The sequence below is a fragment of the Podospora pseudoanserina genome, chromosome 3, assembly GCF_035222485.1.
Source record: "Podospora pseudoanserina strain CBS 124.78 chromosome 3, whole genome shotgun sequence".
NCBI lineage: Eukaryota > Fungi > Ascomycota > Sordariomycetes > Sordariales > Podosporaceae > Podospora > Podospora pseudoanserina.
The window spans coordinates 3,066,398-3,081,864 of NC_085922.1; the positions used below are offsets into that span (position 1 = coordinate 3,066,398).

At 52.2% G+C, this 15,467-nt stretch overlaps 6 protein-coding genes across 6 annotated transcripts; 2 read left to right on the forward strand and 4 right to left on the reverse strand.

The window, feature by feature from the left end:
• Positions 1 to 214: 214 nt before the first annotated feature.
• QC764_308800 (uncharacterized protein) lies at positions 215 to 2,095 on the reverse strand (the record flags this gene model as incomplete). The annotated part of the gene is made up of 3 exons (XM_062945989.1): positions 215 to 905; positions 975 to 1,127; positions 1,183 to 2,095. The coding sequence occupies 3 exons, from the start codon at positions 2,093 to 2,095 to the stop codon at positions 679 to 681; spliced, it is 1,293 nt and encodes a 430-aa protein (XP_062802036.1). The 3' UTR covers positions 215 to 678.
• A 1,611-nt stretch (positions 2,096 to 3,706) lies between these two features.
• On the reverse strand, positions 3,707 to 4,159 carry QC764_308805 (uncharacterized protein; the record flags this gene model as incomplete). The annotated part of the gene is made up of 1 exon (XM_062945990.1): positions 3,707 to 4,159. The coding sequence occupies one exon, from the start codon at positions 4,157 to 4,159 to the stop codon at positions 3,707 to 3,709; it is 453 nt and encodes a 150-aa protein (XP_062802037.1).
• A 560-nt stretch (positions 4,160 to 4,719) lies between these two features.
• Positions 4,720 to 7,605, reverse strand: HGT3 (Ribulose bisphosphate carboxylase large chain; the record flags this gene model as incomplete). The annotated part of the gene is made up of 4 exons (XM_062945991.1): positions 7,514 to 7,605; positions 5,924 to 7,464; positions 5,157 to 5,869; positions 4,720 to 5,096 (listed from the first exon to the last, which is right to left on the reverse strand). Exons 2-4 carry the CDS (start codon positions 6,532 to 6,534, stop codon positions 4,720 to 4,722), a joined length of 1,701 nt encoding a protein of 566 aa, XP_062802038.1. The 5' UTR covers positions 6,535 to 7,464; positions 7,514 to 7,605.
• On the forward strand, positions 7,291 to 11,977 carry QC764_308820 (uncharacterized protein). Its single transcript, XM_062945992.1, has 5 exons — positions 7,291 to 10,081; positions 10,155 to 10,190; positions 10,257 to 10,353; positions 10,417 to 10,504; positions 10,562 to 11,977. Exons 1-5 carry the CDS (start codon positions 10,052 to 10,054, stop codon positions 11,196 to 11,198), a joined length of 888 nt encoding a protein of 295 aa, XP_062802039.1. The 5' UTR covers positions 7,291 to 10,051; the 3' UTR covers positions 11,199 to 11,977.
• QC764_308830 (uncharacterized protein) lies at positions 11,489 to 15,450 on the reverse strand. The gene is made up of 3 exons (XM_062945993.1): positions 12,881 to 15,450; positions 12,038 to 12,823; positions 11,489 to 11,975 (listed from the first exon to the last, which is right to left on the reverse strand). Exons 1-2 carry the CDS (start codon positions 13,047 to 13,049, stop codon positions 12,207 to 12,209), a joined length of 786 nt encoding a protein of 261 aa, XP_062802040.1. The 5' UTR covers positions 13,050 to 15,450; the 3' UTR covers positions 11,489 to 11,975; positions 12,038 to 12,206.
• Positions 12,309 to 15,275, forward strand: DAL2 (Allantoicase; the record flags this gene model as incomplete). Its single annotated transcript, XM_062945994.1, has 2 exons — positions 12,309 to 14,251; positions 14,302 to 15,275. The coding sequence occupies exons 1-2, from the start codon at positions 14,158 to 14,160 to the stop codon at positions 15,273 to 15,275; spliced, it is 1,068 nt and encodes a 355-aa protein (XP_062802041.1). The 5' UTR covers positions 12,309 to 14,157.
• Positions 15,451 to 15,467: the final 17 nt, after the last annotated feature.

A 15,467-nucleotide genomic window follows, 5' to 3' on the forward strand; every position in this document is an offset into this window, starting at 1 on the left:
GTCTTGAAATTATACCATAGGCCTATAAAGATAGTCGACAAACACGTTGCTTCAATCTCAATCTCCTCATCTCACGTCGCAGTCCCCATCTTTTTGTCCACAACATCCGTGGGAAAAGGCAGGGGCTCAGGTATGACCCCCACCATGTAGTTGAGGCTCAAATCACCCCAAGATGAATGCTCTCATCACATCAACACCACATAACCTCAACCTTGAAAGTTACTATTCAATATTTTCATACCTCCTGACTACCAAAGTCATAGAACCTAATCTCATATGTTGTAGTCCCGCCATGACTAAACACATGTCCGCGTGAATGACCTCCCTCTCACACCCACCCATAACATGACACCACCCAAGTCCCCCAAAATGCCAACCAACCAACCCACCACCACCACCACACCCCCCTGATGATATGACAACAATATGATATGATATGAACCAGCCAAACCAGACCCCTCTCCAGAGAGGCCTCAGATAAATAATGCGCCGCCGTAAAAAGCCGGAAAGAAAACCAGATTTATACAACCATGTTTTTTTTCGTCTTGGAAGCTTTTCTAAGACAAAAAAAAGAAAGAAAAAAAGAGATACAATATTACAGAAAACATACAACAACATCTTTCTCATGAATGCGTTATCAGACACACACACAAATAATCTCCCCTGCAGACAAAAACTTTACAGCTGGTGGTGGTTCTGTTCATCCATCGCCTTGATGCGCTTCTTCAAGAACTCAAACGATGAGAAAAACACGGCGTTCACAGCGCACGATCTCCCCATGCTCACACCAAGACCGCGATACATGTTGCGCTGAAAAAAGGCAATCTTGACCGGCTCGACTTTTTGGCCCTTGGAGTACATGAGCGAGTTGCGCTGGTAGATGCTCTTGGCCGAGTCGACTGGGTCTGTGGTTGTTGATGAGCAAAAAATTAGAACCATGGTCACACGCACGACAGATCCCACCAAACACTTACATATCAGGGCCCAAGATACAATGCCACAAAGGCCGCCTGCCACCAACACCGCCAGTGGGTTAGAGTGTGTCCCATCTCCTCCAAATGTCGTCAAGAGCTGTTTGCTGCTCTCATACGTCATAAAGTATGTTCCTGTGCCGAGGGTATCGCGCACTTTTGTAAAGTCAGTATCAAACCCCCCTGTCTCCCCTCAAGAAATCAAACTCACAGAGATGTAACCGGAAACCAGTATACAACCCCCCAATCCCCCTATGCTTGATGATATTCCCCATCGTCTTCAGCGTCCCCTTGTTCTGATAACTCGCCGCAATAGCATGGCTCTCGGGCTTTGGGCAATTTTTCTTATCCGCAATCAACACTGACACTTGGGCACTGAGCTTCGTCAACTCGAACGGGCAGGCTATGGCTGTTATGCAAGACCCCGCCGTCATCCCAGCCGCTCCAAACGTGGCAATCGACCAAAAGTTCGGATATGACCCTTGCTGCGCTACCTGTGCCATCACATCCACCCCAAAATGTCTCTTGACCCAGTCGCTGTACGCATACTTTGACCGTTGGTAAATCGAAAAGGATATCGTCCGAACAAGCGTAATGCTGGCCATTGGTGCTGTCACTCCTCGGAAGAACCCCCTAAACTTCTCCGTCTGATATGTCCGCCGCACGCAGTCCACAAAGCCATTATACCGGTACGTTTGCATGCGCGTCTTGACGCTGTCGAGAGGAAACGTCGTCAGGGTGGAGAGCACGCTCGAGGCCGAGGCGGCCACCTCGACACGGTAACGCTTGAGGAAGCGCTGATAAAGGGCATTGCTGCTAAGGGGCGTTGGCTGGTTCGTCGTCGCAAAGCGGGGGTCCGTCCTCGCCGCTGACGTGGTTGTTGCGGAGGAGGTGGTGGTGGTACCACTACTGTTAGTGCCGCGGCTGGAGCTAGTAGCTTCGTTCTGGTTCACGTTGAGCTGGTGTGGTTGCTGCTGCTGCTGCTGCTGCTGCTGCTGTTGTTGTTGTTGGGAAGGAGGCATGATGGGAAACGGAGGTCGGTGGTGACTGTGGGCTGCACCATCTTGTTGGAGGAGGATTCTCTGGCGGTGGTCGTTCTCGGCGGACTGGAGCTCAGCAGGCATGCTAGCTTGTCCCTGCTTTTGTTCTGTCTCTCAGGTGATTTTTTGTCCCCTCGTTCTCCTCTTTCTCTCTCTCTATCTATCCTGAGCGCCGGCCAGCTAAAAGACGGTGGCCTCGGGAGCAGCCGAGACCAGAGTCCTCAGCAGCGCGGTCGCAGAAGGGTCCATCAAGAACCCCCCGCGGGTCCGGTCGAAAAAGGGGCCGTGCCTCTGGCTCTTTGTGTCGATGGGAAGAGCTCCAGGCTGTGGTGTTGAGTAAACTGGTGGGTAATCTGTTGATTTCCGTTTGTATTCTCGCGGGATGGGAGGAAAGGTAGGTCGTCGATGAGGAGGAACGGGACCGACGTGAGGAGGGGGGGTTAGGTCGGGTGACAATTGGTGAATGGGACGGCCGTCGAGCTTATCGTTTGTGTGGTTGTGCAGCAGTTCAATGCATTTGCAATTGACGAGAGTGGTGCTTTTCGAAAGGTAGATTGCGGGGTCACAACACACAAAGAAGCTTCCTATCGTCGCTGGTTGGCGTGGGCAAGCTCCAGCGACTCTCCACCATGACCAGATGATTCAAGGGCCCGGTAAGAGCGTCGGCTGTCTAGACTTTTAGCGGCTAGTCCCGACCTCGGCGGGGATCTCCTTACCCGAAGCTCTGCAATTGCGGTGAAAGAATCAAAAAGCTGTGTTTGCTAAAGAGCGAAAGGCCGAAGGAGAAAAAAAAGCTAGCTACGGCCTGTTTTCCGCGTGCTTGCAGCTCTCGATGCAATGGGTTTTTTTTTTCCCCGCGGTTGGGTTGAGGTGGGAGGGGTCCTACGATGGCTTCAATCCGACTAGGCTAACGTCATTGCTGCAGCATCGTCTAACCTGATTAGGCGACAGGTTTCAAACACATGCAATTCGTGAGATGGGCGAGACTCCAGGAGGGGTTGGTGATGGGTGATGGGCACCAGTATATAAAATCAGCCACAGGCAAATCTGTATCGCAGACAAAGACATGCGACAGAATTGTCCCAGTGTAGCATGCCACAAGCAGATCAATCTTCCAATTTCTTGTGTTCCCGTCCCATTTTCCTCTTGAATGCGCTGATGTGAGTGACGAAATGGCCCTTTTCCACCAGGACACGGCATGCTCCCCCCTCCCACCTTCAGACAACCGCGACAGCTCATCCACTCATCATTGACATCTCAACCAAGCTTTTGGCTTGTATCTCCCTCCCCTCAGCCTGGATAAAGCCGACACCCAATCTGCGCCCGCCCATCCTTTGTAGATCCGCTATATTAGGGTATCTGCCTGTCCCAGTCCCTTTCCTTTCGCTTGTGCTCTTATTGGCGCAGTTTCGACTGTCTTAAGTGTTTCGTTTCGGAAGCTCGACTCGTGTCGTGAAACTTGAACTGCCTTTTCCCACCATCACAAGCCAGCTCAGCTCAGCTTCCAGCCCACCTAGATAGATAGCAAGGCAAATGCCGTTGTCAAACCGCATCTCCCGCCCCTCGGTTCCTGCCGGCCATCGGCCCAGGGCACGCCTCACATGGTGTACTGTCATCACCATGCAGCACAAAGCTTCCCGCAGTCTTGGCGACCACCATTAACCACCACCCTCCCTTCATTGTAAACCGCAAACATCACCTCAAACACAACCCCATACTCTCATTCAACATCCCCACCACCCCCTCCCACCCCCTCCACCTCAACCCCCGTTCCTTGACAACATCCCCCCCCCTCTCCGCCAACCTCTTCTTCACCTTCTCGCTAGCCTTCTCAACCTCCTCCCTCTCCCTCAGCAGATGCTTCCAGCTCTTCCTGTCCACCCTCGTCCTCTCCCAGTGCACCCTCACCAACGTCTTGCAAATCCTGTGCTCCAACCCCCTCGACTGAGACGCCGCGTGAAAAAACCAAACCGTCCTCCTGATCCTCTCGGGGTGGTAGCTCGCCAGGTTGGACCTATCCCGAAAGGCGAGACGGAGTTGGTCCCGGATCACGTACCGCGCCGGCTTGGAGTACTGGACTGCCTGGAGGGCTGAGCGGTAGAGGTGCCGGTACGAGGTCAGGAGTTCGGTTGTGGTGGGGGTTGTCATGACGATGAAGATCTGGTGTTGAGCTGAGTCGAATTTGTAGTGTGAAGAAACTGAAGAAAAGGTCAAAGCGGTTGTAAGAAAGCGAGAGATCCAATGGCTTCAGAAATTCATGGCTTGTGTGCACGGACCATATGACGGACTGCCGTCTTTTTGAGATGGCTTAAGCTTAAGAGCAGCAATATTCCCAATGAAGACACCAAATAGATTCAGTACAACCAATTGATACAGAGTACCATCTCTGCCTAATTCAAGGTACCTATCCAAGACGTCCGCAAACATTGTAGAATATACTACGACTGTAATTATACATTCCGCTCCCCATTCCTTCCCTTCCAACCCATGTTCTATCAACACACCAAAAAAAACAACCTCATTCAAAGTGGTGTCACTGTACTCCCGCACCTCTTCCAGAACAAATTCCCTATGCGGAGAAGCAAAGAACCGAAAGCCATACCCAGCAGCCCATCTCGATGAGCAGCGTTCCCGCGCCATCTATATGCATTCAAAAAACGAACCACACATTCCTCCTCTATCCAAAGCGCACTCTTCCCTTTCCATGTCTAATCACCCCTTTGATCGATAGGAGCGTACTGTCCGCTAGAACTCGAGCCACCACGGCCCATAAGCCTTGACAACCAACCGCCCAAACCTCCTCTACTTTGTTGCCTGGAGGATTGGGCCTTGGGATCACCGACCGACGTTGGTGGATCGATGTTCAGTCCTGGAATCGCACTTCCCGGTCCAAATCTCGCCGGCGAGGCGCGGCCTCTGATGTCAAGGGGCGGAATGGGCGACCCGGAGCGCACGAGCGGATCGGACTCGGCGTGCAAGGCTGGCGTCGAACCAGCAGGTGTGCCCAGCGCGCGAGTGGCGTCGCCAAAGAGGGCGTCCATGTCCTCGAGGCGGACACCGCGGGTTTCTGGGTAGATAAAGTATACTAGGGATATTGTTAGACTTTGACTTTGAAAAAAATTAGCAAGGCAGCGGTCAACTTTACCAACAACGAAGCTAACGGCACACCAGAATGCGTGGACAAGGTACAACCTCCAGTGAATCCAGTCTTGAAGAATGGGTGTCATCTGACCCACCAACCAGTTGCAAGCCCAGTTCGTGGCCGTTGACAGACTGGCACCCTTGGAGCGAATCTTGAGAGGGAGAATCTCCGGGGGGTAGAGCCAGGGGATAGGTCCCCATGAGTATCCGAACGCAGCGTTGTAGATCATGACCATGATGACAACCATTGTTGGCGTCGATGGCACGTCGATGTACAAAAAGTACGAAATGGCTGACAGCGAGAGGACCATCATAACAGCACCGGACAGTAGGATAGGCCTCCGGCCCCACCGGTCCACCATGTACCATGGCGGGATTGTCGACAGTAGGTATGTGATACCGTTGAACCCGGCCATTAAAATAGCGTCGTGGCCAACCCAACCAGCTGACTCGAACACCATCGGCGCGTAGTATGAGATAACGTTGATACCGTTGAGCTGGGCCAGGGCCTGTGCTGACATGGCGATAAAGACTCGCCTGCCATACCGCTTGAACATCTCGGAATATGTGCGCTCGCCTTCCTGCCGTTGGAGGAGAACGTCCATCTTAATGTCGCGGAATTCCTCACGAGCGCGGGGATCGTGAATGTCACCGCCACCGTACAGGTTGGCAATGACCACGATACCTTCCTCGTCATGGTCGTGGTCCAGGAGCCATCTAAAATGGGTTAGCGCGCGGTTCACATGCGTGGTGTAAGTGGTAGCGACAAACCTGGGCGATTCGACGATAATCAGACTACCCAAACCAAGAAGACCTCCCATAATGCATTGCATCATCAGGGGCAGCCTCCATGAGGTGTTGCTCTCAATGAAGCCACAGAAATAATCCACCCACACCGAGGTCGTGTAACCAACAATATTGCCGGTAAACTCAATGCAGGCGAGCTTTCCACGGTTGTGTGGAGGTGAGATTTCAGACTGATATACCGGGACGATAGTTGAGAGCATGCCAACTCCCAAACCAGCCACAAATCTACCAACCATCATCATGACCATGTTCGTCGCGGCTGTTTGCAGCCCACCTCCAACGAAGAAGATCATTGATCCGTACAGAATCGTTTTTCTTCTCCCGATAATATCTCCAATATGCCCAACACAGAGGGACGATATTAATGCACCAATTTCCAAGATAGCAACCATTGTTGCTATTTCTGCATTGGAAGGTTGGTGGAAATACTCCTTGAAAAAGGGACCGGTGATGATCCCCGACATCACACCCTGGTCATATCCGAAGAGAAACACGCCCAAAGAAACGAAAATAGAAGTAAAATAAATCAACGGCTTGCCCGTCAGGCCGTGGATGGAACTCGAGCTGCCCGTCATGATGGTGGCTAGTAGCTGTTCTGCCTTGCTAACGTGACGGTGCGCAGCAGTTGGGATGTGGATTGCCTCTTTGCTAACAGCGCCAGTGTAGCGAGAGGATGACCGGCTTCTGCTAGAAGACGGCTCTTGGTATCGGACTTTCTTTTTGTGTCTGGGATGGCGTTTGATGACACCTGCAAGGGCTTCGTCGTCGTTTAATCGCTTGCGCAAGGGATCTTCTCCGGCGAGCTGCTCGGCGATGTCGCCCGTGTCGGTCCACGAAGAGTTCCCTGAGTCGTCCTCCGACTCTGAACTCGCGGGCTCATCAATGAAATGGCCCTGTCGGGATGATCGGGAGGTGTTATTGTGCACAGGAAGGGTTCGGAGGGGAATGTTCGAGGGGAGACGGGACGGGTTGGAAGTCGGAATCTTGTCGGTTATGGGGCTGGTTCGCAGCAGCCTCCGTCTGCAGTGGGAGAGGGTCGAGTTGGAGATGTCTGTGTTTTACAGTTGCCGGCTCCGCAGAAGGCGAAGACATTCGGTCAGATGACTCTGGGAAATGCAGAAAGCTAAACAGCCAAACAACAAAAAACTAGGCACGCTGCAGTGTCGGTCCCAATGGGAGATGCGGCGGTGGTGTAAGTTGGCACCCTTTGACGCACGGGGTTGACCCCGGCTGCCCTGTGGGCGGATTCAGCGGAGCCGCCAAGCCACCATCCCGCAAACCAGGGGGTCCTAAAAACGTCCACTCATCCCCGCTGCCTTGTTCAACCATCTCCGCAACCAACTTTTCGTCCTCTTCTTACAGCACGCCAAGTCACCCCCTCCAATGTCAATCCTGCAAATCGCTGCTGATACCGGCAGCCGGCACAGAAGAGCCCTGGGCCAATCCTCATCTTATCACGTTTGACCCGTCTGTCGACTTTAGGGGTTCAAAAACCCGCGGCCATCCTGTCATCCTGTTAATGTTGTTCCACACACAAACTCCATGGACTCTCACAAGACGACTTTGAGCTCATCACGCGGCAACCTATTTTCGAAATCGACCGCCTCTGCTTAATCAGGCAACCCACCACCCTGTTCAAGTCCGACGGAAACTCGAATAGATGCTGTCCTGGAGGGGTCAAATGTTTGAAACGTGAAACATGCTGTTCCCCTCACGCCGTCCCACGTTGTCTGTCGTTCCATGACTGTGGGTGAGGCGCGATTCCAGCTCACGAGCTGACATGCCTGTGAAGTTGCGCAAGGCTCGCCTCAAAAAGCTCAGCACCGGCTGCAGTACGATTCAACCAGGCTGATGAACTGAACCAACGAGCGCCGATGTTTTGACATTCACACCCATCTGGGTTTCTTCGCCGTCATCCAGCTTGAAACAGCCCACGCCGCAGCCAGCTCATGTTGGTGATGCAACAACAACCCATAGAGCCATTCGGTAGACGCTGACTGACATAGCCATACTTGAATTCGCTTGTCAGGCGGCCGAATGCGCTATATATATCAAACAGCTTCACTGCCATGCAAGATATGCAACGTCAGGACGAAATTCTGTGAGGCTTCCACGCCCCTCCCTTGCATCCGTTGTGCCCCTGGGCTCATCATGCAGAAGCTCCCTCCCCGCGGCCGCTATGATGTTTCTCGGGAGACAGGAGACATGGACCATCCCAGAAGGGAAGTCGAGCATGAATCGCCAGGTCGGGGACTGAATGATGCTGAGCTCAGGAATGGGGCAATTCAATAAAGGCCCCCTGCATGGCCGTTTTTGAGATCTAGTGATATTGCTAACCTTCATTACAGTATACGGACGTCGGCGTTCGTCCTACGATACACATGAAACGCTGTGTTCGCTCAAATTTCCAGATGCAACCATGCAAGCCAGATCGTGGGGGGAAAGAGAGTACTATAATGGATGGTACTTGGCCGGATAATATTCACGGAGTGTTGTCGAGTTGCCCAACTTGTCCTCTCGACCGTGGTGTCATGATTCCAGAACAGTTTGTATTCGATGAGCCGCCAACAACAGTTGCTTGCTGTATCATATTGGAAATCAGGTATTGCCCCTACTTCTGATACGATAAAGCACAAGGCGTTGGCCAAGACCACCAATGTTGTCTTGCAAGTATTAATTTCTAGAAATTAGAATTGTCTCTTGTCTAGAGTTATAATCGTAGTAGGAGCAATATCCAGCGCTCGGACCATTCATTTCATCTTCTCCCGCTCTTACAGCAACCCAATCTTGCCTTGCATGGGACGAAACAGTGGGAATGCAAGTCACATCTCGAACCGACCGAAAAACCTTGGTCTGAGGCGTTCGTCCAGCAGTGGCTTCGACAGGGGTGGGTGAGGTGTTTTGGAGAAAACACCAGTGACTGGTGCCCAGACTTTGGATCTCGGAGCAATGAGAGACGGCTCCCTTGCGTCCAGCTCATCGTGCATAATGGTGGTCCCCCTTCACCCATTATCCATACATAGCTGGCAGTGCTTTTCTACCTCTGGCCTCGACGTGTCGGACCACACTGTTACCATCTAGGAGAATACATAACCAGAATACCGACCTCGACCTGACGCCTGCGCCGCCACAGCTTCCGTCATCTAGTGGAGAGGCCAAGTCACCGATACCGACACAGCCAACGGCTGAGCCGAATATAGCATCGGTTGAGGGATACTCCGTACACAGAAAACAAAAGAACAGAGCAATAAGAGAAGTCAGGTTGCGTCGTATCTATAATCTCGGCTTCCATCAACACTCGAGCTCTCTTGATCAGCCGGTTGGCCCCGAATCTGACGGTGATTTCACAAGAGGCTGGGGTTTGGTTCCTGGAACAGGCAAGTGGACAAGGGCACCCGGCCAATCGCGTGAGCGCAACCGAGGTGTGGGTCACCCTTGCGTGCCACCGAAACGGGGCGCGCTATCCTGTGTTCTGTGTTCCTGCCGCGGACGTTGGGTGAGGTGAGTGGCTCGACAGTGGCTGCCCCAGGGCATTGAGTTTTATAATTATTACGGCGGTCCGACTGCTGCCCGCCCGCAGCTCCTCCTCGTCGCCTGTTTTTCCAGCTTCTCCCCCCCCAACCCCAATCACCACAGCAATTATATCTGCGCCACAGCATTTATCTGCTTCCGACCCATTCACTCCGAGTATCGCATGCTGCTCCCGACTACAGAATAACTCCAATCATTAGCGCATGGTTTTAAGACGAGAGGAGGACGCCGACGACGACGATCAGTTTGCGCGCAAACAGAGCTGGCAGTAAGGAACCACGAACGAGAGGCTGGGAGCTGCAGCAAAAGCCAGGGTCCCCCACCGCCAGCATCCTGCGATCCCAGGTCACGACTATCGATCACGGACGAAAAGGCGGAGAACTATTCAAAAGAGCTGAAAAGCCAACTGTGAAGGGGGGGCAACTTTGTCAATTGAGTAAAATCGCTTGGGGAAAGAAAGGACAATAACGAGGAGAGGCCACCGACAAAACCTGAAACACAACAAACACCCGAGACAATTTCTACGCGCGACGGTCAGAAATCGCACGACAACAACACACAATGGGGTCAACAAAATTTGGCAACTTCGAGGTGAGCGCGCACCTACCAGCATCGCATGCAGGGTTTTGCGCAGGGACGAAACTAACCACAAACTTGGGATCAGGACTTTTGTCGTGACACAACTCTTCCAGTCTGCAATGTAAGCCATCCCAACAGTCGATCACTACAGTGCCAATTGGTCCCCTCAGATGCTGACCAGACACAGGTTCTCTCAAAAACCCATAATCAGGATGGAGATTGGGGCGGATGCAAGTTGAGAGGCATTACGCTGCCAGGCGAGGATAGATACCTCGGTAACTTGGGTATGATGTCCCCAGGGTCTCGCGTCTTCATTTACAGATGGAATTCCTGACATTTTATTTTAGGATCGATTCTGCTTGCGGGAATTGCTATTCTTGTCACCATCTCTCTTATTCTTAAGTCGGAAAGGAAAAGGGCAGCTGTCGGACGAAGGTCAGTGCATTATCGTGCGCACGTCAAACCTTTGGACAGGAGCTAACGGAACTGCAGGGAAATGCAAGTGTTTTTGGTCGGTTATCTGCTTGTGTCTATTGCGGAGATTTTCTCAATAGGAGAATTCCCCTTGAACGACCAAGTACGAGTGGTTTTCAGCGCTATTCACATTGGTGCTATCGCGGCGACGACATGGCTGCTTTTCATCAACGGTATTGTGGGTTACCAGCTGATGGACGACGGCACGATTCTCTCCCTCGCACTCACCATCGGCTCGGCACTTGCATGGCTCATTGGTGTTGGATACATTGCCCTCGACACCGGTTACCAGTGGACTACCCAATGGCAGGGCAGCCTTGAGCCTCCCAACCGCAGCATTGCGCTCTACGTCACCTACCTCCTCCTGCCCCTGGTTTGGGTTGTCTTTTTTGTCGTCCTGGAGCTCGTCCTCGTCATCAAGGTGCTCGGCGAGACGAGGCCGTTGCTGTTCCTGGGCGCGGCAGCTCTCAGCTTCGCCGTGGGTCAAATCTTCAACTTTGTTGTCAGCCCCTACATTTGCAACGGCACGTCAGGCGCCATCGATGGTTCTCTGTTTCAGACATTATTCACCTTTGTTGCGGTTACGGTGGTGTGGTTCTTTTGGTCTAGCATCACGGAGGACGACTGGCCTATTCAGCCGACGCAATACCCATAAAGTAATGTTTTTTTTTTTTTTTGGGGGCATTCATGCAAACAAAACACCAAACCAAAACGAAATCGAGTAACGATTTGAGATACCCGCGCACTTTTATTAATGACAGCAGCAAGCACACACACTTTTATGGGAGCAACGGAGTTTTACAGCGGTTTTTTTTTTTTCTTTTTTGACGCTCTTTTGTCATTCATATCTTGGGGGGGGGGTGGCGGTTATTGATATTTTGGGGACGAAGATGAGGATGGAAGCGATACACAGCGAGCGAGCCGAGACGAGTGGAAGGGAGGAAGGAAAAGTGGAAGAGATTATGATACCAAGGGTTTAATATGGATTAACTACATACGGAAGTGCGAACCTGCACAAGGGAAACGGGCGATCAAAGGGGAGAGTGAGTTGAAGTATAACTCTCACCGAACGATATATCATTATAGCCACACAGAAAACGGGGGGTTTGGTAGGAATGGAATGGGAGAAAAAGAAAGAGAGAAAGTTAATGTGAATTTGATGTGCGATACAAGTGGGGATGAATGAATATGGTGGTGGGTTTGTGTTGTTGTTGTTGTTGTTGTAATGATGTTGTTGTGTTGGGTTGGCGAAGCGGAAGCGAGTTGAATTAGAAAAAGATGTACATGTCTGTTTTTCGTGTGTTTTTGAGTGTGTGGCTGCTTGGTAGATACCCTGTTTGAGCAATCGTGGTTGTCTAGTCAGGAATGGATAGTAATGTAATGCGTACAGAGAGAGTGTGGTTTATCATATTTTGCGATTATTATGAATGGCCTTGACTACCATCAACAAACCAACCATTGGACAATTGATAGTTAGCGGTAAAAATAAGATACCACAGTCCCATAAACTCCAACCCCAAAAATCCCACACCAGCTCTTCTTTGTATTGCCTTTCGTTTCCTTCCCCTCCTCATCACCACCACACTACGAAATATCCATACTTGTATTGTCCCAACCCCAATCCCTCTCCATCCTACACTCTTTCCCCTTTGTATCCTCCTCATCAATACTCCCTCAACCCCAACTTCCCCAGCTGAATCCTAGGAAACACGCCCCCCGCAACCAGCACAACCCCCAATACCACTCCCACTCTCGACACCCCCAACTGCCCCTTTACATAATCCGTCCACGCCGCGCTCCCCGTAGTCGCCAGAATCATCAACAAAACCCCATACCCAAGATACCGATGCCACTTCCAGACCTTCTTTGCCTTTTCCTCCCCTCCCCACACACTGGGCGTGACATAAATCGTGAACCCAAACAGATACTGCAGTCCCAGCAAGGAGACTGTCGCAACCCCCAAATAAGCGTGCACAGAGTGGAAGTGAGGCAGTTTGTTGGCGTGTTTGTTTGTTTCGATTATTACTGTTCCTGATAGAAAGAGCAAAAAGGATAAAAGGTGAAGCCAGGCGTGGAATTTGGCCGCGCGGGTTTTGGCTAGGGGGAGGGATTTTGTTGTTGGTTGGAGGAGGAGGATTGCTTCTGTTGCGACGAGGAGGCCGGTGAGTTGGAGGATTGGGTGGGGCACTAAGAGAGGTAAAAGGGGGTGGTGGGTTAGGAGGGGGATGAGGATTGAGAGGAGGAGGAGGAGGAGGCCGGTTTGGGAGAGGATGCCGGTTCCTGTTGAGGGGAGGTTAGTCAAAGGGGGAAATGGGAGGGGAAAAGGGGGAGACAAACCGAGATAGAGGTTGCGGTACATGGGGGCGTTGGGGCGTTGGATTGCGTCGCCTGGTCGGCCTAGGAGGGGTTCGTTTTCGTTTGGTTGTTGATGGGTGTCAGGTTCTTCCTGGTGAGGGTGTATCTCGTCCGGCAAGCGCGGGAGGGAAGGGGTGGTTGTGGAGGTCATCTTGAATGAAGGGGGCTCTTATAAGAGCTGCGGAGGGTGTGAGTTGGTGATGGATGATGATATGGCTGGGTTTAGTCTCGAGCCAGCACGAACCCAAACGAAAATGGCTGCGAGTAGCTCGAGTGGGAAGTCTGGTTGCTGATATAGACGGTCTCAGACACAAGTCGGCGGGGAAAAGGCGTGAAGTTGACAGACGCCACGGACGACACAACCCAGCTGAAGGAGCTGGAAAGGAAAGGGCAAGGGCAAAGTGACGCGGACAAGATCGTCGGCTTGTGTCACCCTTTATGCCGCTTCTCCCCCCCAAAGCTATGGAATCATTACCAATCCGGTCACAAGTTTTGACGGAAGAAAACATGCATGCATCACGCCAGTTAGTGAAACTAAATCGGGAAGCCCACTAGTTTCAAGCCTCTGCCGTCTCTCTTGAACTGTAAGCTCCAGGAGATATTCCACAGCTAAGATGGAGTCTTGTCGTCAAGTTAAACTTTCCCCAGAGAGATCACCTTACTTGCTTCTGATGGCGCGGTCCAGGTCGGTGATGACGGCACCGAGGCGGCCGAGCTGAGAGACAAGCTGGCTGACCAATCACTTCACACCGATTTTCATGGCCCCAGTTATGCGGGGTCGCTCCCGTTCGGACCGGTATCTTATCAATTTGTACCGCCGTGTGCCGATGTGCCCCGCGTCTTCGTTTCTCGAACCTGCATCCGAGAGGACGGCCGGCCGATTGTGCATGTTTTCTGTTAGTCACCTCCGGTTGCTTGGGGTGTCGGAGAAGGTGTCTAGGACTCTAGAAGGACCCATCGGCTCGCCTCCATCTCCACTTTCAAAGGCAGGCCTGCCGTCGGAGCTGGCCGACTTCCACTCGTTCTTCTGTGCGGGCCACTGGGTTGGGGAGGAGGCGGATAGGAGATTGACGTTGGATTTAAACGAGACCGTTTCCCCGGCTCTTGTGTCATATGCTTTGATAACGATCGTTGATACGGCCGGCATCGGTTGGAACTGATAGGCTTATAAGTGTGCCCTCTGTGCCGCCTTGAAACGACATATCATCTATTTGGCCTTCTTACCCTCAATTGCACTTTGAACCTCACAGTTGCCCACCATGGCTGATGACTACGGATACGCTACTGAGGCCGTCCCGGCCACTTCGGTCTCTGCCGAATACATCGACAAGACCTTCAAGTCAACCGCCATTGGTAGGTGCAATTCTGTCTCACGGCAGGATGCCGTGCTAACCATCTTGCAGATTTGGTCTCAGCCACTCTTGGAGGTGAAGTTCTTGGCTTCTCAGACCAATGGTTTGCTGATGCTGCCAACTTGATCAACCCACTTCCCCCAGTTAGAAAACCGGGGAAGATGGTTTACACCGGTGCCTGGTATGACGGCTGGGAGACCAGAAGACACAACACTGAGCCCTTCGATTGGGTGGTGATCCGCCTGGGAGTTAGCTCTGGTACTGTCGAGGGCATTGAAGTCGACACTGCCTACTTCAACGGCAACCACGCCCCTGCCATCTCAGTTGAGGGCTGCTTCAGCCAAAACAACGAGGAGGTCCTCTCATGGAAGGGAGGCCGTGGTGGTTGGGAGACTATTCTCGGGCTTCAGGAGTGCGGCCCCAGCCAGAGATTTGGGTGGAAGTTGGAGAATCCCACAAACAAGCAATACACACACGTCCGTTTGAACATGTACCCGGACGGTGGTATCGCCAGATTCCGCCTCTTTGGTCATGCCGTTCCCGTCTTTCCAGAGGATACTAATGCCATCATCGACTTGGCTGCCGCCCAAAACGGAGGTGTTGCTGTCTCGTGCAGTGATGAGCACTTTGGAACCAAGGACAACCTGATCCTGCCTGGCAGAGGCAAGGATATGGGAGACGGCTGGGAGACAGCTCGGTCTCGTGGTAAGGGTCATATTGATTGGACCATTATCAAGCTTGGAGCGCCGGCTTACATCCAGAATTTCCTTGTTGACACGGCTCACTTCCGAGGAAACTACCCTCAAAGGGTTGAGCTTCAAGCTATCGAGTGGAAGGGAGATGGTGAACTCGGGCCCGATGCTGAGGGTTGGGTGAAGGTAGCAGAGCCGATCAAGACTGGCCCAGATGCTGAACACCCAGCAGACAGCTTGGTCAAGGACAAGGTGTTTACACACGTCAAGCTCATCATTGTGCCTGACGGAGGTGTGAAGCGTGTCAGAGTGTTTGCGAAGCGTGCCGTTTGAGCCGTCGAGGTGAAACTGACTGGGAGCGGCGTGGCGGTTGAACGTTGAACAAACTGAAGGGATAGATAGAAAAAGGAGGACAGATAGCCGGATCGAACCGATTGATGTCACCAAACGAGACCATATTAAGCCATGTGACCCAAGATCAATAGCGACAAGAGTTGGATATTGGTTCAAAGAGATCATCAAACA

Coding starts and splice junctions, on each gene's coding strand:
- QC764_308820 (XM_062945992.1), top strand. CDS start 10,052: ATGGGGTCAACAAAATTTGGCAACTTCGAG. Junction 10,082..10,154: donor CAAAATTTGGCAACTTCGAG/GTGAGCGCGCAC, acceptor ACTTGGGATCAG/GACTTTTGTCGTGACACAAC. Junction 10,354..10,416: donor TAGATACCTCGGTAACTTGG/GTATGATGTCCC, acceptor ATTTTATTTTAG/GATCGATTCTGCTTGCGGGA.
- QC764_308830 (XM_062945993.1), bottom strand. CDS start 13,049: ATGACCTCCACAACCACCCCTTCCCTCCCGCGCTTGCCGGACGAGATA. Junction 12,824..12,880: donor GTACCGCAACCTCTATCTCG/GTTTGTCTCCCC, acceptor TCCCCTCAACAG/GAACCGGCATCCTCTCCCAA.